Below are 24,534 nucleotides of genomic sequence, written 5' to 3' on the forward strand. Positions count from 1 at the left end.
GAACTCCCCTTTTCAAAATCTGTAGTCTTTGTGTGTTTTCCCTCCTTATAGCATATGGCAAGGTTTAGCTTTGTTGCAGTACACATATGTGCTTCATCTTTATGGCCCACATGACAACATTCCATTGGATTCACCATTGTTCATGCAGTCATCACTTGATGTCTATTGGATTGTTTCTGCTTTGAGGCCACAATAAAAATGTTGTCACACACACTCATATGCGGGAACTTATTTGAATGAATGCTTGTTTTCAACTCTTGTGGATATTTAACAATGGGTAAAATTACAGGGTAATAAAATGACCATCGTTTCAGAACCTGTCAACCTGTTTTCCACAGCAGTGTGGGGGTTCTGATTGCCCATGCCTGTATTAATCTTTTATTTTCTACTTTTCCTTCTAGCCATCCTATTGGGATAAAGTGATGTCTCATATTTTGATTTGCAACTCCCCCATGATGATAATACTGAGCATATTTTTGTGTTTCATGTCCACTTGTAAAACTTCTCTGAAGTAATCTGTTCATTCTGCCTATTGAAAATATAAGATTGTGGGGCTGGAGAGAGGATTCAGAAGTTAAGAGCAGTGGCTGCTCTTCCAGAGGACATGGGTTTAATCCCAGCACCTACTTGGTGTTTTACAAGCATCTGTAACTCCAGTCACAGGGGATCTGATGCTTCTTCTGACCTCTGAGGGCTCCTGCACACAATGCAGTAGTGCACACACATGCAAACACACACAAGTGAAAAAATAATGGTTGTCTTTTTTGTTGATAAGTTGCAAGACCTCTTTACAGGGGCTGGGATACAGCTCAATGGTGGAAAGTTTGCTAAGCATGCCCAAGGCCCTGGTCTCAATCACCATCTGCACTGTAAGGAAAATCCCAAATAACCTTATGTGGGTGTTTAATGTATTCTAGACACTGGCCCTTATCATGTATGAAATTTGCAAATTCCTTCTCTATTGAGTTGCTTTTTGATTTACTTTGTAGTGTTGTCAGAAGCACAAGACCCAACACTTTGGATAAAACCCACTTTGTTTTTTGTTTGCTTGTATTTTAACATAATACTGAATCTGAGATTATGTAGTTACATAGTAGTTACATTAGTCTTTGTGGACAAATCCCTTAGATTCAGCTGGTTTTTTTTTTTTTTTTTTTTTTTTTTTTTTTGTTTTTAAATCCACTTAACGATAATCCTTGTAGATAGCATGAGGTAAGGGTCCAAGTTTATTTTTTCCCACATGGGCATCCAGTTGTTGAAGGCAACTCTTTGATGAATGGCGTCAGCAGACTTATTGAAGATGAATTACAAGTGAACACTTATTTCTGGACTCTCAACTTTAGCCCATTGCTTAAGTAAAAGCAATAAACCAGTAAACCAGTAAAACCAGTCTTGTAGAAAGTGTGAAGAGTTTGTATTATTCCTTTTAAAATTTTTGACAAGATTTATAAGTGAAGCTATTTGGTCCCGGACAGGTGCTTTTTTAATTTTACTGTTTACAGATTTCATCTTTTAATCTATTAGGTTTCTCTTAAGTTGGTTTCTGTAGCCTTCCCAGGAACTTATTGATTTCATTAGCTTTTTTTTGCTGTCTTAGTACTTAGCCCATGAACTCATGATTGCCCTGCCTTCCTCTCACAAGAACTGGGATTAGAGGTATGGGACCCTATGCCAGCTTCTTTGCTGTGATGGATTGAATATGAGTGCTCACCATGAATGCATAAGGAGTGGCACTACTTGAAAGGATTAGGTGTGGCCTTGTTGGAGGAAGTGTGTCACTCGGGGTGAGCTCTGCTCTGCTGCTGTCTGTTAATCTGTATGTAGAACTCCTCCAGCACCATGTCTACCTGCATGCCACCACATTTCCCGCCATGCTGACAATGGACTAAACCTTTGAAATGGTAAGTCAGCCCCAATTAAGTGCTTTTCTTCATAAGAGTTGCCAATGGTCATGGTGTGTCTTCACGGCAATGGAACACTGAAACACATGCTTACTATTATGTATTTATATTTTTCTGCATTCCTGATTTTAGTAATTTGAATATTCTTTATTTCCTCAGTCAGTATGATGTAGGCTTGTCTATTTTGTTGATTTTTAACTTTGGTTTCATTGTTTTTTAATTATTTAAAAAAATAATTTGTTTCTGTTTTAGTATTGTTTCCTTCTGTTTCCTATGAGTTTACTGTTTTCTAGTTTAATTGCAAGGTTAGGTTACTGACTTGGTATCTTTAAAACTTTTTTTTTTAAACAAAGTTACTGAGCCAGAGACATGGCTCAGTGGCTGCTTGCTGTTCTTCCAGAATACACATCACTACCACCGCACTTTACAAAATATCTAGTTTACATCATTTACTGTGCTGATTGTTTCCATTTTATACTATTTCTTTATTAGTTTTTATGCTTTAAAAGGAATTTATTTTTATGTGCATTGATGTTTTGCCTGTATGTATGTCTGTGTGAGGCTGTCAGATACTCTGAAACTAGAGCTATACTGTTGAGTTACCATGAGGATGCTGGGAATTTGAACCAAGGTCCTCTGGAAGAGTGGCCTGCTGAGCCATCTTTCCAGCCCCGGATTTCATACTATTTTCTAATTACTCTTGTGGCTCCTCCTTTGGCTAAGTTAGGGAGGTGTTGTTGAATTTGCAATGTTTTGGTAATTGATCCCCTTTCATTCTACTGTGAAGAGCACATGGTCTTTGCAATGTCTTTGGTTGGGGATTGCTCAAATGTGCTAAGTCTGTTTTAGAATGTGCTAGTCCCCACCCTTGTTATTTCCTGTCCTAGCTAACATGTTTAATGCAAGAGATGAGTATATTTTTGTCCAGTTCTAGAATGTAGTGTGAACTTTACAAAAATAGGACTGTTATATATATATATATATATATATATATATATATATATATATATATGATTTTATTTCTATGCCACCCAAATTATGTAGTCTTTGCTGGTCTGGACTTGTAGACCCAGGGTCCTTGAACCTAGATATGATCCTTTCTGGGACCATAGAATAGTGCTCCCTCAGGCCCAGCTTGCCTGAGTTTGTGCAGTAGTTTCTGTAACAGCTGGGATTCATGTTTGCTCTGCCCTAAAACTGAAGACAGACATTAAGTGCCTGGTAAATGAAGGGTGAGGGGCATAAAAAACTGCTGAGCACTGTCCCATGCCTAATTGGTGGAGGATTTCCTTGGTGATCTGGGAGTAGCTTTCAACAGCCCTCACATGGAGACAGGGCACACCTTCCCTTTGGTAGTGACTCCTGCATCTTGTGGGCTGAAACTGAAGGACACAGGAACTGGTGTATCTCTAGAAACAGGAATCACCATTTTTGTTATGCTTTTTTTTTCCTCTTAGGTTAGATCCCTGAATCACAGATTAAGTTTTAAGTCCATATTAAAATCATCTGCCTTTTTACCAAGGCAGACACTTGCTAGATCTTTTAGAGTCACTGTTTAGAACACTGTCTAGAAACAGGGACAGGCTTCCTGGTGGAAATGGTTAAGTAACATAGTGAGGGTCATTTCTAAATGCTTGATTGGTATAGCTCCCAGTGATGTAGAAACAGCCTGTGGACAGACAACCATGATTTTCTTATTCAGCTCAATGCTTTTACGTTTTTAAATTTGAACCCAACTAGGCCTCAATCCACTCATGGGGTTGTATGCTCATGTTGGAGTACAGACAAGTGGAATGTATTGGGTCATTCTTCCCCAATGCCTAGTTTGCTAGCCTTGTGTGGGTAGGGTTCCAGTTTTGCTTTTTAAAGCCACTCAGACAATTCAAATATACAATCAGAGCAGAACCCACATTCATTCTGACGGACCATCTCAGGTCAAGGGGTAGTCAGCTAGGTGTGAAGTGTACTTTTTCTGGGGCCTGGCCACCAACAGGCTGAGAAATGATGCAGCCCAGTGTCCCTAGGTTCCATTTTCTTACAAGGACTTGGATGACAAACAAGTACGTGTGGTCACTGTCTGCTTTGCTTTCTCAGGTCCTGGGTAGCACCCCAGGATGGCAATGTCCGACTGCCCCAGGCCTCTCCCTTCCTCTTCTGGACTCACCCTGGCATGTTATGTCATGTGAGAAGTCTGTTCAGGCGCACCTTCCCACACACCTGCTAGGACACAAACCCGGGGCTGTCGCATAAGCTTCAGGTAATTCACACTCAGGGCTAGAGCAAGTTGGCTCTGAAAGAATACATCAAGAGACGCCATCAGGAGAGGCAGGAACAGACAGGCATACCCAGAGGGGCCCAGGACCATTTCAAGGCTCACTATTTTGTAGGTGCCAATTTGGTGACACACACCCTCCTTCCTTTGGGGAAGTCATACCATGCTATCCATCCATGGGGACTTGAGAAGTAGCAGTGGACAGAGGGGCTGCAGCCCCGAGCCAAACACCACCGCGTAAGCACATTTGTGAAACTCGCGGAAAACCCCAAAGAAAATGCCCTCACAGGAAACCTGGCCAGGGAAGGACTCATGGAGGAATACTCCTATGTGTTAAGAAATATTAGTTTTTATTTAACCAGTTTTCACAGCTGAATATTTATCCTATAAAAACTTTACAGATTGTACAGTTTATATATAGTTCAAACTACTGAACAAAAGAGTAGGTCCCACAGATGCAAAAATACTGTACCAATCCATCCACGGTAAAGGCAGATTTACACACTGCACAGCGCTCCACACGCTGGGGAGGCGTCAGTTCTGAGTATAAACTTCAAAACTGTACAAAAATAAGGTTTCGATTTTATTTCAATCTTCATACATTCAATATGATTGCAAGCCCAGAAGCCTAAGTAGTAATAGGCACCTGTAGTCAGGAATCAGTCCCCACTCCATGGGGTACTCGTGAACACGATACTGTGCACAGTATACGGCAGACATAAAAGCAGAGACTGCAAACAGTAAGTGTCAAATATAAGGTAGTTCTTTTCTGTTTGGAAAGGAATTTCTGTATTTAATAGTGTGCCAAGAGAATTTTAAATTAAATAAAATATATTCTACGTGAACCTAAACATTACACTTTATAAACATAAAAATACTTTTTTTTTGGTGTAATACATCAATCAAATCTGCACATAGGCAAACAAAACTATGCAAAGTAGTATTTCTCACCCAGCCACAAGAAGCACTTACGTAGTTATTTTTTCAAAAAGGTCAGAAAAACTGTTTAAACTCACTAAAGCTAATTCATAACTTAGCAAGTAGCGCTCAGGTTATGGAGTGACTCACGGACACTGCACCATCCGTTTTCCTCTGCAGACACGATTTCTTCATGTTAGCTGGGTAAGAACAGGACGCATTAAAAAGGGGAGAATTGGTGGGCATGACAGCATGAACCCATAGTTCATGTGGGATTTTGCATCAATGATGCTTTTCCTACAAAGTTGGTTTTCATTTTGATTAGAACCTTTTCAGCATTGTGGTACTTGCACCTCCCTTATCTCCCTAGATGCAGGAACATGTTTCAGACATTTCCGCACCTCTTTAGGTCGAGGGAGGAGGCTGGCTAGCATTCTTTAGGGTCTGTAATCAAGATAAAAAAAAAAAAAAAAAACAAAAGAAACAAAAAAACAAAACAAAAAAAGAAAACAAAAAAAAAACAACAAAAAACCCCCAAAAACAAAAACAAAACAACAACAACAACAACAACAAAAAAAAACCAAAAAAAAAAAGGAAACAAACCAAATGAATAAAACATTATTGCAAATTTTTCTGTCACCCCAAATGAAAACATAATCCCTTAAAAAACAAAAACAAAAACCCACAACAAAAACCCCACAACTAGCTTACAAGAAAATTAGAGCTTCTAAGAGCAGCCTGGTGCTCAATTACATTTTTATACTGTGTATACATGAGTATAAAATAAAGACGCTTGGACAAAGAAGCTTTGTAGTTATTTTAAAGTTACAGTACTTAAAAACTCCTTGGTAATAAATAGCTTGGATGTTTCCAGTCCTGCTTCCAAGCACGAGCTACTGTTGAGGATGGCCGTGGCAAGTGGGAGCCACTGATGTCCTGCTCAGCCTGCCACTCAAAACTCGTCGATTTTCCTCTGTAAGTACTTTAACATGGAGTCCATGCCCTGGACCGAGCCCCAGATTCTCTTCAGCACCTCACATTCTCTCTCGTTGGCCTGCTCCAGCTCCACCTTCATGTTACAGCGTACCAGGGCTTTGGATTCCTCCAGGACCTGCGGCAGTGACAGACGAGAAGAGAGAGGTTAGTCGTCCGTAGGTACTAAACCTTTCTCCACAAGCACGATAGAAACCATCAAACCTTTACCCGCCAGCTCTCTCATAGTTTAACACAGCTAGCCATGCACACTTGGGAATGTGAGTTCCACATCCCTGGGACTCAATCAATCTTGGGCAGAAATATGCAGGAAAAAAAATGTTTACATCGAATATGCAGACTTTCTCAAACAGGCCCTGCATGGCATCTACAGAGACGACCTGTAGTACATACAGAGCTCCATGCAGTGTAAGGGGTTTCAGCACTCGGGGATTCTGGCATCCACGGAGGAGGGAAAGATCATGGCACAGAATGCCAGGATATTTAACATTAGATACGGAAACTTGAAATGGCTCAAGCTATTTCAAGACAGATGGTTTATTATGCTGACGCACACCTACCAACAGACCAGCGTGGACACACCACCACTGCTGTGGGATGGGAGGGCCCTGAGTGTATATGAGGCTTAATGAAATTTCCCAGAGTGACTGTAGATGGAATTTTCTAAATAAAACATAGCTTAATTTTAACTATGGACAGCAGCTTTTATTAGTGCATGGGATTAGATGAGAGTTGGATGGATCACTTGAAACATTTCACACACTGCACCACTAAATGCAATGTTAGGAGACTCACTCATCATTCAGCACATTTACTAAACAAAAATCCCCAGGCCTATATATATGTTTACTTAAAGCATAATTAAATGAAAGGACTTCACAGAAGGTAAGACATGGTTAACACTGGATGGGGTAGCCCAACACAGGATATGCGAAGTACTAAGTGTCTTGCCGGTATCCATTTGTATAAGGAAGAACAGGCAAACAGACCTGGAAAATGGCACAAGTCTAATTTAATCTCTGTGGAGGAAAAGGTTTACTTTATTTAAAAGCAAAACAAAGAAAAAACAAGTAAAAAAAAAAAAAAAAAAAAAAAAAAAAAACCATTCTGACGTACAACTGGGTTACATGAGGCCAGCTCCTTGATGCGAACCATGACTTCCTGGGTGAAGGTCCCTGGCCAAAACACCTGGGAAACCAGGCCCTTGCCACATGCCTCCTGTGCCGTCAGCTTGCGCCCACTGAGCAGCATTTCATTTGCCTGAAAGGAAAAAGAGTTGACACGATGTGAAACACAAGGGGAGGAGAGTGGAGAAGAGGTCTTGGAAATTCAACCCTCAGAAATCCAAGCTGAGGATGGATTTTTTGAAGATGTCAGAAGCTGCCTCATATCCTCTAGTGGTCACTAAGAACAGACCACAAACAAAGCATGACCAAGTGGGTAGATGGAAAAGTAATATCCTGGGCCAGTTACAAAAACAAAACAAAACAAACAAATAAAAAACAAAACAAACAAACAAAAAACCAAAATAAATGACAAAAAGGCTTGCTTCATGATGTAATTCAGATCCACATGGATGTGGACGAAATCCAAGTTGGGGGCGATTTTGTGGTAAATTTGAGATTGTTGGTGTAGGTTCCTCTTTTATACAAGTTTCTCCTCTGTTAGCCCTTCCCACACAAGTGAACACATTTAAAATGCAACCTGGGTACATGAGTTGGTAATTCGTGCTCTAAAGGAACTGAACCCAACATAAAACTACATTTTCCCTTTTTATAGACAATGTTTCATGGCAGTGGCACGTCATTACTAAAGGGGTCACACCTCAGAAGCCACATTGTTGTCATACAGACACTATCCAGGAGGGACCGAGTGTACTTCAGTTACTGTCATCCATCTGAAGAGGTTCTGAATTACTTTACAAGACTGACTGGTGAAAACTAAAGGAGCTTCGCTTTTAAAAACGAGAGGTTCAAGGCCACTGTTCATATCCTGGCACAAGGTGTAAGGACCCCACATCACTAAGGACAGGCTCACAGTTGCTGTGGCTGGCTAAGAATGAGAAGGTTTGCTCAGCAGACTGCACAGCAGCTGATGAGACCATGCCCAGCCTGAGGTTTGTCTTGCACAGATAATCTTGCTGAGACTCCAATGGTCCCAAAGAGACCAGGGAAATACACTTCTAGATGGATGCTCGTTTCTTCAGAGGCAAAACTCACACAGTGACCAAATGTAACCCCTGGATCCCATGGAATATTTGAACCTTGCAATCCAGAGCACACAACACACAATGGAGATCAAGTGTACAGCTGACTTACTACACTTCCAACAGGTCAGACACCGTAAACAAACTGTGTGCGTCTCCTATGTGCAAACTCCCCACATGGGTCTGGGAGGTCTTGAGAGCATCATACAAAGTGTAGATGCCCTCCAAAGCCTTGAGCTCAGCTATGAACAAGCTCACAGCCTGGTATGTTCTCTGAACGAACAGTCCCCCTCAGTGAAGAGATGATCCATAAACATCTATAAGACCCTGATTTGACCTTATTTTGGTAGTTTAGAGAGGGTGAGGGGAGGGCCCCTGATTCATATCCAGCTCTGGAGCACTCAGGATGTTCTCTCTTTGGAGATGACAACACCAGTCGTGCAAGTTAAGTGTGTCCTCAACACAGCAGATATTAATGAACTTGCCAGGCCCAGGAAGTCCATCTAGAGCACTTCTTCCCAGACTTTCCCTTTGGTCCCATCTGTCCTTAGTCATTCCCTCTTTCCCATCTGTGAAACACAGTCCAGACCAGCCTTGAACTCATCTGGCTCCAGCCTCGGAACACACCCTACTTTATACACACCACTTGCTGCCTCTGGAAGACAACTCACAGCTCTGGGGACTGCCTGCTGCCCGTGTCTATCTCTTTTCCTTGTGTTGCCTATTTGGGCCAGTCACAACTGCCTTTGGTCTGGCCTACACATTGTCTTGGCATCTCATCCCCCTTCTCTTGGCTTGCCTGGCTCTACATCCATTTGTTACCAGACAGTCTTTTATGGTCTGTTGCCCCTCCCTTCCCCCCTGCCCAATTTTACATGGTTAGGATGTGCAGGACAATGGGAGAATTTTAAATTTTATTCAAGAGTATAAGACAGAACTGATTCAAGGCTGTGAATGTACTCCATGTAAACAGGTAGCAAGTCATTTTAAAATAGAGGCATGAAGAACCAGCAAATTGCAATACCCCACAACCCACATCCAACCACTACCAACAAACAAGGACCCATTAAGGAAAACCATTTCCTTGGTCAGACTAAATAGGCTGAACCACACCCTGCTACTCTGCAGTAGTCTTAAAATAGGAAGTCAGCTGTAAGTATGGGGAGGAAGGATGGCAGCTAGGACTGCTTCAAGATGTTAAGAGGATAATCAAGAAAGCTCTGGTTGAGCTAGAGGTTAGGAAACCAGTCCTTAGCTTGATACATCTATTATACACGTGAGCAGGACCTCGTAGTAACAGGTACATAGATGGGGGCCTTTGTCTGAGCCTAGACCATCCTTCCCATTCTCCTTGGCAAAGACTACCCAAAGTGTCAAATACTGTACTTGTCCTGAATATTTTTTAACATAAAGGGGTGGGGTTCTTAAGATAGAACTGTGAAAGGTGTACAGTGCACAGCACTTACTCTATGATATCTGCTGGGGTGGCGGCAGTAGACTGCAGAGCAACAGACTCCTAAGCTAAAGCCACACCCAAAGCAGTTAGGCAGGCAAGTGTCTTACCCCCATGGGACACATTGAGGATGGCTCACAGAACTGGTCTCATTCATCTGACAGTGGTATTCCTTTGATTTAACTATCCTGGCAGAATTTGTATACGACTCAGCAGGGAAAGCCCAACATGTCCCAGGCTCCACTCGGCTGCTGAAAATTCAAGTGCAGCAAAATGCCACGAAAGAAAGTGTAACCTTTTAGGAGTCACCTTCAACTAGGGCTCTCACCAACACAAATCACCCCAATAATACTTGGCCACTTGTTGCATGGGCTTTAGTCAAACATGGTGCTTACAAGATGGGAATTTACACTGTATGGTGTAGGCTCTCTGCTGCTCAGAAAAGGTTTTCACCCGGCTCTGGGAGACAACCTGGACTCCAGTGGGTGGGTGAGTGGGGTAGAGTCCTGTTTTAGAGGATACGGAGTGGCACCATTGACTTCTAATGACCAGCATCTCTTCAGTTGTGGAATCATGAAATGGCTCTAGCCATGGCTATGCTATATGTAACAACAGTGGAGAATAGCTGTACCATCAGATTACAAAAAATGGCGGCATTCATATGGGCTGATTTTCAAGCCGTCCTTCGGGAAACTTTCCCAAGGCCAGTGAATTCTTTAAATTTTAAAATTATTTATTGTGTGTGTGTGTGTGTGTGTGAGAGAGAGAGAGAGAGAGAGAGACACACACACAGAGAGAGAGAATGTATGCTGCTACACATTCGTGGAGAGCAGAGGACAACTTGTAGGAGTTAGTTGGCTTTCTCCTTCCATTATGTGGATCCCAAGGATGGAACTCAGGCACACCTGCTGAGCCATCTCATTGGCCCAAAGCCAGTGAACTTTTGAAGTCTCCACACTGACAGCATTTGGTTCAAGGGCCCCAATTCGAAAAAATGTACCTGCTCAATGGTATACGCATATCCAAGACTGTTCAGTATCTCTTTCAGATTGGCCCTTTGTGTGCCCCTTTACCCATCACACATCTATAAAGAGCCTCTAATACAGGGGGAACAAACACACTGCCTGATTTAATTTAGCTTTGACAATGGTTCTCAACCTTCCTAACACAGTTCCTCATGTTGGGGTGATCCTCAACTATAAAGCTGTTTTCATTGCTGCCTCATAACTGTAATTTTGTGACTGCAAAGACTCAGAATGCAAAAATCTGTGCTTTCTGATGGTCTTAGGTGACCTTTGTGAGTCATTTGACCCCCAAGAGGCCAGGACCCACAGATTGAGAACTGCTGGCTTAGTAGGTGATAAACATTCTTTATTGCCAGAATTGGAAATAACTGTTGTCAAATGATCTACTTTAGCAAGAGCTCACAACGAAAGCTAAAACTGATTATACTGGCAATGGCCAAAGGTTATTAATCTTGACTGTCAACCTGATGGGACTGAGAATCACCTTGGAAACAAATGTCTATATTTGCGAGTTTAGGTCAAGTAGGGTCACAAGATCCACCTTAAATGGGGGTGATACTACTGCCTGGTACGACGTCCTGCAGTGAATACAAGTTAGAAGCTGACAGCAGCATTCCTCTCTCTCCTCCCTGACTGCAGATGCAATGTGACTGGCACCTTAAGCTCCCCATGCCATGATGGATTGCATCCCCAACTGTGAACTGAAACAATCCTTCAAGCTGTTTTGTCAGATTACTTTTGTTCAACACAGCGGTATAGAAAATTAACCCTTGGGATCAGGACTGGGTTTGTTACTGAGATAACCCTGATCATACAGTTAGACTTTGGGGCTAGAAAATCCCCAGAATGCTGTAAAAAGGGCTTAATTAGTTATTCTGGTCTAGTTTAGAAGACCAGAGTGCTGAGAGAGAACAGGGACAGTGGAGTCCTGGCTCCTGATGTTGCCTCCAGCAAGAAGGACTCTATAGGGAACTGGGTGAAAGGTCATTCACGTAATATTCTGGCCTATAGCCCGAAGACAGTCCACTCATGGCCTAAAACCTTGAGTGAGGCTGAATACAGAATGGACCCATCTGTTTAGTGGAGGAAACATGAAGACAGGATAGCACTCTGGTGGGTGGTAAAGCCATGCTCTCATTTAGGTCCACAGTAAGAGAGTAGAAACATCATGAAAAATACAGTTTAATGAGGAAAAGGACACAGTGAGTTTACAGACAAGGCAGATGTAGTTGTTAAAAGAGAAACCTGGCACTCTGCCCTGGGATATCTGCCCTGAAGGAAAGACTCCACATGGAAGGCTCTGACTCCCAAGAAGGCAGGTTCACTTGAAAGAAGCCTCAAGTGAGATGCTGGAGAATGGTCTCCGTGCTCAGAAACTATTGCCTGGGAAGTACTCTTTGTGTACACCATACAGCCAAGGCAAAGATGCCGCTAGAGTAGCGGTTCTCAACCTGTGGGGTCAAGGGCACTTTGGCAAACCTGTCTCCAAAAGATGTTTACAGTACTCCTCATAACAGTAGTGAAATTACAGTTATTAACTAGCAGAGAAAAAATTTTTATGGATGGGGTCACCACAACATGAGGAACTGTATTAAAGGGTCACAGCATTAGCAAGGTTGAGAACAACTACTCTTGAGCTTTGGTTCATGGGCACCAGTCTCTATCCACCCAGGGTTGGTAGCAAGAACTTGGTAGCATTGTCCATATGGTACTTAAATGTAAAGATGTAAGGTACAGATGAAAAGAGGCAAGATTTACAGGATCCCAAAGTTTCTTCCACGGTTTCAGAGACAATGTTAGTTAGGCAAGATCCAAGTCCCTGAAAGGTTGCTACATGAATCTGAAGATGAAATCTAAGCTTTAATAGTGATTCCAGGATGCTGGAGATGGAAGGATCTCAGGACTTTATGTGTTGCAGGCAGCAGAGTTTGGGGGTCAGGTAATTCCCCAATCCTTTTGGAGCTCAGACAATTCTAACACCAGTTCGACAGTGTGAGATAGATACAAGATACGGTAGCTGATCTACTAAATTCGGTTCAATCATATGCTTCCATCATTCTCTGTGGATGTGAATATTCTGTACTGTGGTGTATTGGAAATATGTGTTTTTGACTTAATAATGTAAGATTACCTTGACTTTCAGATTACACTTGGACTTTTAAAGTACTGGGACTATAAAAAAAATCAAAACAAAAAACAAAACCTATGAAGACCTACAGTTAGAGTGAATGGCGTGGAAGGGTATAGTTTAAAAGTGATGCTTGTCAAGTGGGCAAGGAATAGGCTTATGATGGCTAATGTTAACTGTCAATGGGACATAGAATCACCATGAGAAAACTCCTGGTTAAGTCTGTGAGGGATAGTCTAGATTAGGTCAATCAGGGCTAAATGCTACCTTAAATGTGGGCTGCATCATTCCAAATTGGGGAAGGGGTGTCCGGGTGTCCTTAGAGAGGAAGTGAGCAGCTGCATTCATTTTCTTTCTATTCTCTTACAGCAGGTGCAATATATGACCCCAACCCCTGCTGCAAATTGCTTTTGTCAGTTATTTGGTAACTCATAACTATAGGTGTGTGGAAGCTGCAGGAAGACTTGTGGCACCACTGAAAGTTGGTGGCCTGGAAAGTTCTCCAGGCAATAGCCTTCTACTACTCTTTGCATGTCTTTAAGGAGGGGGAAAGTGGGCCCTGGATGAACGTAGGTGGCAGGCCAAGACTGTTATTGGTGACAACAGAAGGGACAAGATGCCACGCAGGCTTATGGTGAAAGCCAGGAAGGTTGTATTTCAGCTCTGGTGATCTGGACAAGAACGGGTCATTCTTAGCAGTAAAGGGTGCATCCAGTGTCTGGGGATATCAATTGATTATAGTGGAAATGTCCTCTAGGCCCATATAAGAAATGGCCCCAAACATGGTGTGTGCCTGGTCATCTAAGTGGCGTAGAAAACAAGTCTAGGTTAGGGTAACACAGACCTGTAGCAGATACGTGGCCTTGGTGAATGGACAGGGACCTGAAAATTGGGGACAGGGGTATGTGGGGTAGGGGTGTATAGAGGAAAGGAGGGAGGAATGGAACCTGCTGTGTCATGTCCATATTCAATAAGGAACTCAGTCTTGGAATGGATACTGAATTGGGCGTAACTACTAACACCAGCCAGTCTTGGTTCTTGACCAGGGTGGTCCTGGCACTATGGTCATATAATCCGAGGGATGGAGTGTCTCACCAGTGACTCTAAAATATCATGTGACTTTGCTATTGTTGCATGACTGTCTTGCCAGTGGGGTACACCAAAGCTGAGATACTTGCATGGAATCATTCCCAAGGATACCAGCCTGTCAGTTCCTGACATTACAGTGAGAACTGATGTTTGGCTTATCTCAGCCCATAGGTCCTCAGGCTTTAACAGACTTGTGAGTCTGGAGTACCAGGAGACCCCCTCACAGCAGAGGATACAGAGAAGTGATAAGACCATGGGCTTCTGACGAGTGCATGTATGTGTCCTAGGTACAGTGAATAGGTGTTATTTTCTCACTGGTAGTTCATACTCAAACACCTTTCAGTTGCATCTTATCTTCAACAGGAACAAGGCATGGCTAGGGACTGGAGTGAGGCAGGAGACTCTTGCTTTTCTCTTGTTCAATGGCAGTTGTTATGTTTTAAGAAGGATGGTGCATGGGTTGCAGCCCTTGGAAGCAAAGGGTTAGCTGTGGGAAGGCATGTGCACTGAGACTAGACAGGCTGGAGACTGGCTTGTGCCACTAGCTTTTGTTTCCCACTATTCACTGAAAATATTTTAGTACTTGAAATTAAGTTTAGACTTATTGGAAAGTCTCGAAAAATTTAGATAAGAGTTCCCACCCCCACATCTTCCTAGGTTGCATTCTTGACAGACTGCATCTTAAAATTATAAAACCTAGAAAAATTACTACTGATTTCCCATTATTTAGTAGACTACAAATGGTACTGATCTTGCCAACATCCTCACTGATGACTTTTTTTCTACAACCCAGGAGCTCACTTGGGGCTGTCACATTCTTTCACCATGGTCTACATCCTGCTGCTTCTGAGGGACACGGTCCAACAAATACAACATGATGTTCGTGAGGTTTTCTTGTGGCAGAGGGTCCTCAGTGTGGAAGCTGCAGTGTCTCTGCATCTTCTGGAGGTGTTCTAAGGCCCACGTGCCTTCACTGCAACCAACAAGCGAAGGCAAGTAGCCTTTCCCTTCTTTGTAATTCTTGGGTGGTTTTGATAGAAACTTCTCATTGTCTAATGTTCTTCTTCAAAGTTTCTCCCAGGGAGAGGCACTTGGGGATTAGATGCCACCTCCTGGAATGTGCAAAAGGAGTGTCTTCAGTGGAATGGGACTGCAGTATGGTGGTCAGAGAAAAGTGGTTGTGGTCCCTTCCAAGAGAGATCTGTTGCCTCATTTGGGAGTGGCGCAGTTGGCAAATGGCTATCAGCTCTTCAGGAAAGGCATTAGTTCCATCACCGTGTTAATGGACAACACTTTTCTTGTGAGGTGTACACCCGGTACTGATGGACATGAAGCTGTGATGCGAGTCCATGGGAGAGGATATATTTCAGAGCTAATGTTTGGCCAAGGCTGTGTAATAGCCTGACATCCCATCCCCACTGTCCAGTGCGACTGTCTTATCAGTTCTTCAAAAGGTATTCACAGCCTGACTCTTCCTGCCGAAGTCTCTTGAGTTCTGCCTTTGGAGAACCCCATGTCATTACTTTTTGCTTCAGTTCAAGGACTAAGGAATGAGGTGTCTGTAGTGGTTTGTCAAAACACAAGCTACAATAAAGCATGAACTATTACAGATAAATTTGTTTAAATGTTTCTGAAAAAACAAAACCACGGAAGCAAATGGGAAACCCTTTCTTTTCCTGTGCACACTGCCCTTTTTAGTAAAGGATTAGAGTGTCAATAAGGAGAGTGGATACCAGTGTTAACTATGCAAATCCTTACATAGTTCATAGCATTCCATGACCAAACCAAACTGTATAGCTGGTATGGGAAGTCCCCACAGAATGACACACTACACACACTTAGTATAACAACAACAAGCTAGATCTCCTCAGGATGTCTTCTAGAATGATTTTGTTTTAAATGGTACTCACAGACGCTCCTCCCATAATCTTGGGAAACATAACGGTAGAGCAGCCATCTGGACTCTGTCCGAAGGTGGTATAGGGTGTTTGAAACCAAGCCTTTTCGTTAGCCCAAACCACATCACAAAGAGGCAATATGGATGCTCCTAGTCCAATGGCTGGGCCATTAACTGCTACAATAATAGGCTTCTTAAACTGAATGAAAGTATTCACGAAGTTTCTAAAATGAAAAATAAATGGGGAATTACTAAAAACATTGCATATTTGAGCAGATGAAAAAAGTCTATCATGGAATTCAATTTATCAAGATGTAAACTCTATGGAAATCATTAAGAGATGAGATTTGCTTAAGGTGTTCTCTCTGAAGCTGTGGACTGTATGTTGTATGGAAGGCTTAAAGACAGCCTGGCTATCTATCACACAGGGAAGGGAGTTGCCACAAGTTCTATGGCTGGTGCTTGGCCTTTCTAGCCTGTGAAGATCCAGGAGACCACTCACATTACAGGAATCATGACCAATCGTTGAGTAATCCTGACTAGGCTTGGCTTGTGACAAACCAAGAATGTCTGGAGCTGAGTGAACAAGAGTGCGTTAGGTATCAGAAAGCACAGGGTCAGATCTAACCTTGCATGTGACTTCTGACAGCTGTCACCTGGGGATAGTCTGAATTTATGGTGAACTAGACTTAATGAGTTCCAAGAGATAGAGACAGGCTGGCTTGAGACACTGGACTGGCAAGCAAGCCAGTAAGTACTCAAGGCTTATGCCTAGAGTCTCCAAGTGCTGCAGGATCCCACTGTAGCAGGAACTCCAAAGACATCAATGTGAGGGTCAGGGCAGCCCTCACAGGGATAGCCAATGCCATCTAGGGGCTTGTTCTGGGGTCAGGCTGACAAAGAGATCACTTTTTGGGCTGGGGCCGCTGTCATACCACATTCGGGATCTTTCTCCCACACCTGGAAGCCAGGTATGTATTCAGAGATGGCTCTGTGTTATGATTTAACATGGTGGTGCAAAGATCCAAAATATAGAATGGAATCTCTCATAGGCAGAATGAGCCCCACGTCAGAATGGGGGTAACTAGAGTTTTTCACGACTGGTTTCTAAATCTGGGCCCACCCTTTGCACTACTTGCTTCCTATAACTCACCAATTTAAAATGCTGAAGTGATGAGCACACATCTCTAAAATTACAACCCAGCAGTTTAGGTTGTTCCTGTTACCTGGACACCTGCAGAATGGGCCACATTGACTTTTGGGAGGGGACAGCTTAGTGAGGTGACCAATGAGGACTGCCCAGCTCTACAGCTTTTTGGCCAGGCTGAGTAGAAGGCCTCCAAAGTTTGTAGGATCTGTGACTAGATAACAATGAACTCATTTAAACGAGTGATGTGCACTAGAACTTTCTAAACGAGAGAGCCTGAGGCATTATTACATCACACTGGGGTCTACTGTACAAAGAGAGCCAGGCTTTGGAAGACAGTCCTACTGCCTTCTGAGGATTAAGGATCAATAACTTGGGATGGTACTAACATATCCTATGCTTATTCTTGACACCTCTTGGAAAGGTGACCGCTAAAGTGATAGTCTCCATGGCAGGAGAGGATATTCCCAAAGAATGAGCTCCAGGTACCCAGAGTGGTTGGCCCAGTGCTGAGATCTAGAAACCACAATGGGATGGCAAATTGGTGTGAAAAGAATATACTGAGAAATAATAAAATGATTTATAATTTATGGAATACTGCTAAACCAGGTATATGTTTGTATAAAACAAAAATCTGTTTCAAAACCTGAACTTTATTGTTGCTCTGAGTAACTTTAGCTGAACTGGTGGCTCTTTCTAGAAAGGGTCAGAATTCCAGGTTGGAACAAAGATCTCCCCCTTTCAAGCAGAAACTGACCATTCTGATGTGTGAATTTAGATAACAGATAAAGATAAGGGCCACACAGAAAATCCCCAAACGCTCACAGCATCTTGTCTATTAGGAAGCATCCAGCCCAGACACATTATGTTCCCTGGGGTGGAGCTAGAGACTGTCCCCTCGCCTTAGCCTGGAGCCCCGAAGAGCCAGCATCAGGAAAAGGAGCTGCCTATTGCTTTTTTTGAGAAAGGATTGGTATTAAGCAAAATTCCTGATGGAGAACACTAACTTAGACATCAAAATGTTAGATATTCACATAAAAGGCTAGGGATTGTTTGCAGAAAATGAGGCAATTATGATCCAGAGCTGTTAGCAGCCAGTTGGCTGCTCTTTCTCAGCTGAGTTAAATAGGACTGAGTGGAAGAGGTGCCTGTTGGGAAGAGACCTGCACCTTCCACACAGGCCAGTCTAGGTAATTGCTCTAGTCCTGGTCCACAGACATTAGAAGCCAAATGCTGTGTACATTCCCGGTTCTTATGTCTTACCATCAATGTCCTGGACATTTTATTATGTCTTGGATCTTCAAAGTGGGTCTCAAAATGGAACAATCTAGTGTTTAACTCTACCTTCCTTTCTGACTTTTAGGAATGAAGTGCCTTCAACTCAAAGTTCTAAGGGATTTGAGATGAGGGTTGCCACAGAAACAAACACAACGAGCAAGAGAAAGGCTAATTGAATTTGGTATGACTTACTGTTTACCTATCCACAAGAATACTTTTGCTTAAATAAACAGGCAGGTTTTGCTGAAGAAAGATCTGGCTGTTCCCAGCTTTATGTCAGATGTGGGGAGATGTGAAAAGAAATGAAGGAAATAAACATTTAAAATATCCCAAAAGGTCAACAAATCAGACACGGACTACTTAAACCTTTTTTTTTTTTTGGGGAGGAGGGAGGGGGTGTGCTGACAGGGGTCTCTTCTGTTCTCCTAACCCTAACACTGCTAGTCTCTGCTGTCATCTAGAGTAACCCATTTCAGGAGGGAAGAAGAGGGCAACCCATCACTGGAGGAAGGAGGCAATCCATCAGCGGGGGGCTGGGGAGAGGTGAGCCTCAGGAAGATTCACAAGTAGAGCTCCAGGGAAGCAGACCTGGAAAAAGGAGCCAAACTTTTGATACATTGGCCAGTAAGCCTTATTTTTTTAAATGAGTTCTGTTTATTTTTTACTAGGCCAGGGCGATCTCAGAACATGTGCAAAGCTGCAAAGAGGCAGGATGATTTGGATAAAAATGAATCTCAAGTTTCTGCCTATCCATCTTGAATGGGGGCAGACTATGAGGAATGTCTAAGGTTGTCTTGGATTGGAGCCCTGGTGGCACTATTGGTTACGTGTGTAATGCTGCTATAAAGTCTGCCAGGAACTTAGGCATGTTCACCAAGCAATTTAAATTTCAATTATAGAAGAAGACTGTGCCATCTACTACTTTACCTACCACAAATCTGAAATTATTTAGGAGACCAGAGGTAACAATTCTGAATAATATTTAGTAAGACCACATAACTTCAAAAATCTTGGATTAAAAAAAAAAAAACACTATCAAGTATGATAGGCACAGTCCAACTTTTGAACATGATATTGTGATGTACAAGCTTCATACCTCAGAACTATACAATCAAGTTACCAAAACAAAACAACAAAAAACCAAACCAAACCCTCCAAAACAAATATGTTTTAGTAATTTTGTGTTGGATTGCATTCATAGTTATCCTTGGCCATGTGTGGCCCATGGATTGGGATGCTTGGAACAGACAAAGGATAACCTCCTAAACTCAAGTGTCTATTAATTTAAAAAATGATTAAATATGTTGTGTAAGGCCAAGGCAATGGCTCACAACTCCAAGGTGTGGGGTTTTAGGACCTGTAGGCAGCATCCAGGAGAGACACCTGGGGGAATCTATCAAAGACATGATCTGCCACACCTCAGACCCACCAACACAGAAAAACAAACATAAGCCCATCCCTGTCCTGCTGTGTGCCTCCAGATAGCTTATAGGCGAGCAGGTAGCCCAGTGACATAGTGACAATACTTAGTCCTACCATTTGGAGCCCATTAACTCTCAGAATCACAACTCTAGCTCTACAGGGACCTAGCAGTTTGGGAGAAGATCCAAACTACTACATTGCACTTGCAAACCTTCAAGTCTTTGGATTTTCAGTCTGCTACAAATTAGAAAGTAAAGCAAAAGGGTCCAAAGGGGTCACTGGAGGATAATGTCCTCATAGAGAGGTGGGCAGGGAAATAAAGATCTTCCTGGTAGGTGACTGGCTCACTCACTTTAACTAAAATTCACCTCTGAAAAATGAAGACACTTTTAATTATACCTGCAGTGACTAACGCAGTAACTGAGACACCCTTACAGTGGGATCTGGAGGTTCTAAGGAAGGTGTCTCAACATTAGGCCACAGCAGTTGAAAAAAAACCAACCAGAGGGGAAATGGCTGTGTTTCCAGGCTGGCAATGTTACACGGAGAAGGCAAACTGCCAGTAATAGTATAATTTACCTACTTAACGGAACCAAAACTAAATTTTTATTATACACACACACACATATATATTTTAAAATGCTTACATTGAGAAGGGCATCTTGATAATAACTAAAAAACATACCGTAGACTTGAAAATTGTTAAGAAAGTAGTTTTCAAGCTGGGCATGGTAGTGGCCTGGATATAATCCCAGGACTTGGAAAGCCTAGGTAGGAGGACTATAAGATCAAGGTCAGATTGTCTACGCAGCAAGGCCCCGTCTCAAGGGGGGAGGGGGGGAAGAAAAGGAAAGAAAAAAGGGAGGGGGTAGGTATGCTTCCAACGTTCTCACCACAGATGGGAAGGGTGATTTAGCCACTTTACAATATACATGTCTCACAATATAGTTTTTAATCATCTCAAAAATTTATTTAGAAAAGACTGGGAAGACATACAAATAAACAGTACGTTCTCTGGGCTGAGTGGGACTTTTAACAGCATTATTTATTTTTCTGTGTAGTTAGAAGGAAGGAAGTTGGAGCAAACAAACAAGAATGTACAGTACTAACATTTACAAAAAGAGAAAGACCGAGAGCCACACCCATTTGTGACCTTATGGAGCTGTCACAAAGCTTGAACAACTTTGTGAAGAGAGGGATGAGAATGTGCAGCACAAATATACAGTAGGCTGACACAGCACAAAGCTCCCAGAATGCCCCGAGCTTAAGCCAACCCTGAAATTAGTGATCTGCCCAAGGCAAGCGGTAATTTACGCTGGGCCCTTAGAGAAGGCAGAGGAGTTAATTAATCTTGCTACCAGTGCCTTTCAGAGGAAGATGTACACTTTACTCCCCAGACTGGTACCCTGCAAAACCCCAGGGGCTCGGTTGAAAACCCCCGCCTGTACTTACCTGATAGCATCTGCCATCTTAGTGCTTTCTCTCTTTCTGTCGTCCGTGAGACGCCGTATAAAATAAATAAAGTCCAGACCACAACAGAAGACACTGCCCACAGCGCTGAGCAGCACCAGCTTGCTGTCGTCGGCCGCAGCGGTGCTCAGGGCACTCTGAACTTCTTTCATCACCTGGAAGTCACCACAAGTGCAAGTGGTCAAGAGCACTTTGGGTACAGAATACTACAAAGCACCTTTTAATGGGGCAACTTAGGGCTGAAAAGGCTTCCTGAGTCTGATGCAGTTCTCTTCGCCCACCTTTACTGTAAATACACAGCATGCTTTGTATTTTCTATAACCAGAGATTAGAGAGCTGGGGATGGAGCTGAAACGCAGCTACAAACATTGGTGGGGAGGCACGTGAATCTATGTCACCTGGCTCTTCTATAACCATTGTGGCTCTCAGCAGACTGGGCATGTCACACAGACACCTACGGGAATGTCTAGTGTGCACAGCAGGTGGCACATTCAGCCAGTTTCAAGAAATGAGTTAAGTTCTAGGAGTTTGGGCTGTGTAGCAACCTAATACATCGAGGAGAGAAGCCTAAATCATTGGTTGCATGACAGCACTGAGTACGGGTGTGCCAGTGAGGGAGGGCACACGCCACCTGAAATAATCTCTGTGAATCATCTGAAAGTAACTAATAAAGGCACCCTGCTGTCTGAAAGTGGAACAAAGACCAGCCCTGTTTTGTGACCCTGGACAGATAGCCACGTGCTCAAGACGTGCACAATGGAGGAAGGACAAGCAACTACCAGAACTCAAAATTCTGGTGAGGTACAAGTTCCAACACACTGGATTCTAGAGCCTTCATGGAACTGGTTTCCAAACTTTGCAAGCACACTGCCCCGGGACACTGAAAGGTCCTTTCAACTAAGTACATGTGCTGCTATGATGCTAATGGCATCTGTACAGCAGGATGACAGTCATATTCTTTAAAGGGACTAAGACCCGGGTAACTTTTATCTTGTCTGGACAAGAACCCAACAAGATTCCGATGAACACTAAGGTAAAGCCTGTGTATACACATTTCCACATGACTTCAGGGAGGTCACGGGATCACTGAGCCCTATGCTCTACATGTAACTGGGGAGCGAAGAGGGGAAGGATGCAGCTACCACCCCTACTTCAAAGCCATAGTTCCCACAGCAGAGAATGGAGTGGCTGCTTAGCACCCTCCTCCTGTGAGGTCACTGCAGCCAAAAGCATCATGAGAAGACAGGCTGTCACCTCTCCATAGAAAGGTCACAAAGAGTGCACTCAGCAAAGCAGGCCACTTCGACCCCGGGGCATGGAGAAGCATGGGAGTCACAGCCTGGGGCGTGTCTCTCACCTCTGGGTTTAGTGAGTTATTCTCTGATGACTTTGTGGATAACAAGATGTGGGTGAAGCCATCCTGCTTCCTGACGACAATATCTCTGTATCTGTAGGCACTCTCTGTCTGCCTCACACTGAAACGCAACCGCTTGTCAAAAGGCTGGTCTCTTCTGTCGTCAATAAATTTCCTTTTCCCGGCTGTCACTCCTGTAACAGATGTCTGTATGGTGGCTGTTCCATTGGCTGTTAGGGCATCCATGAACGGAGATGTACCTGCCAAGAGTTTGAAATCATAGTGGTCTGGGATGTCCTATCAATCAGTTCCCAGTGTCGCCTCTGAAGATGCCCACTGGAAACCCAGGACTTGGTTATTAAAGAACACCACAAATGAGAAGCTTGCCCAAGTTTAATTTTACTTTTAAAGAAATCACCTTCTTGCCTATGTAGTGTTCAAACAGAAAAACACTGACCAGGTACCCACTGAATGAAGTGCCTTGCAAAGAATGGGACTAGGTCTCAAGGAGAACACAGGCTCTACATTTGAGAATTTAAAAAGAAAAATGAGACTGACTGACGAAGATTGAAGAGTCAAGGACAACTCCCATCTAAATTCAAGAGAGACCAAGAGACACACAGAGATGAAGCCACATGTCTTGGCAGGCCAATATTGAAATGTCCACTGTTCCAGAAGATACCTATGAGGTCTGTCTATTGGACCCATAATATTTTACCACATCCTTTTAAAAAAAAAAATGAGACAAGGGTTTACTATATAGCTCTGTCCTAAAACTCACTATGTAGACCAAGGTGGCCTTGAACTCAGAGATCCCCTGCCTCTGCCTCCCGAGTGCTGGAATTAAAGGCATGTGCCACTACTGCCAGCTTCCATGTCATTCTTTAAATTAGCATAGGTTTTGAGCACAGGTGAAGGAGGATCTGTTTGAGACAGCTCTCCTTTCCCCCAGCAGCGTCCCATCATGCATCACTTCTCCTCAGTATCAAGCTGTGTACCATTTTCAACCAGTCTTGGCACATGATTCCTAAACTTTTCTTTCTCAGTGGGAGAAAAGTCATGATATCCAGCAAGCAACCTGAGGCTGACAGAGTAGAAAAACAAGACTGATGGCCAAGATTAAATCACTGAATAGGAAGTGATGAGATGAACAAAAAAAGACATTTCAAAACTAATAATCATCCATATGTAAAGTCTTATGAGTAGAACAATGACCTCTAAGGGGGAAAACACAGGTATGCTAAGTTGATGGCCCATGGAATGCTAGTCAGTCCCTAAGCACCCCAGGCAGACAATACTAACAGACTACAACCTAATTACCCCCAAGGGGAAAGAGGCAGCAGAAGCCTTGCTCAGCACAGCACTCCAGGACTAATCAACAAGGGCCCATACAGAAACAAGTCAAAATGTTTTTGCTTCTAAATCCTAGACATGCCACAGTTGGTTCAGCTGTCAACTTGACATACCTGGGAAGAAGGAATCTCACTTGAGGCAATGCCTACACTGGCCAGGCCTGTGGTATGTTGGGGGTGGGGAGTCTGATTTTTTTGACTTCTGGTTTACTATACCAGGGCTCTAGCTGTATAAGAAAGGCAGAAGGAGGCTAATAAGTGGCATTTCTCTGTGGTCTCTGCTTCAGCCCCTGCCTCCAGATTCCTCTGCCTTGGATGCTGATGTTGGCTTTCCTTGATGGTGTGAGCTATAAACCAAACACACCCACACCCTTTTTTCTCCAAGATGTTTTTGGTTATGGGACTCATCACAATGACGGACACCAAACTAGGACAATGTAGTTGTCAAAATTTGCTTCTTATTATGCCTATTTCTTACAGAAGTACATCTAAAAGAGGAAAGTACTGTGTTTTCAAAAGAAGATCGGAAAATTTTCTTTCTTTTCTTTTTTTTTTTTTAAAAAAAAAAAAAAAATCACACCTCTGAGGCTCAGGACAGAGGTAAATATATGATGTTTTAGAAAGAATAG

The 24,534-nt window shown here is 43.0% G+C and overlaps 1 protein-coding gene across 2 annotated transcripts in view; it reads right to left on the reverse strand.

Annotated features, from left to right (window-relative positions):
* Window positions 1–5,894: 5,894 nt before the first annotated feature.
* The window catches only part of Cdyl (chromodomain Y like), a 184,193-nt gene continuing 165,553 nt past the window's right edge, over window positions 5,895–24,534 (reverse strand). For both annotated transcript variants that reach the window (XM_051194444.1, XM_051194445.1), the window contains 5 exons: window positions 22,557–22,813; window positions 21,182–21,354; window positions 15,896–16,106; window positions 7,201–7,344; window positions 5,895–6,202 (listed from right to left, as the gene is read on the reverse strand). In XM_051194444.1, the coding sequence (XP_051050401.1) occupies window positions 6,044–6,202; window positions 7,201–7,344; window positions 15,896–16,106; window positions 21,182–21,354; window positions 22,557–22,813 (944 nt within the window). In that variant the 3' untranslated portion in view covers window positions 5,895–6,043. The remainder of the gene's footprint in view (window positions 6,203–7,200; window positions 7,345–15,895; window positions 16,107–21,181; window positions 21,355–22,556; window positions 22,814–24,534) is intronic.

This window comes from Phodopus roborovskii, unplaced genomic scaffold, assembly GCF_943737965.1.
Source record: "Phodopus roborovskii unplaced genomic scaffold, PHOROB, whole genome shotgun sequence".
NCBI lineage: Eukaryota > Metazoa > Chordata > Mammalia > Rodentia > Cricetidae > Phodopus > Phodopus roborovskii.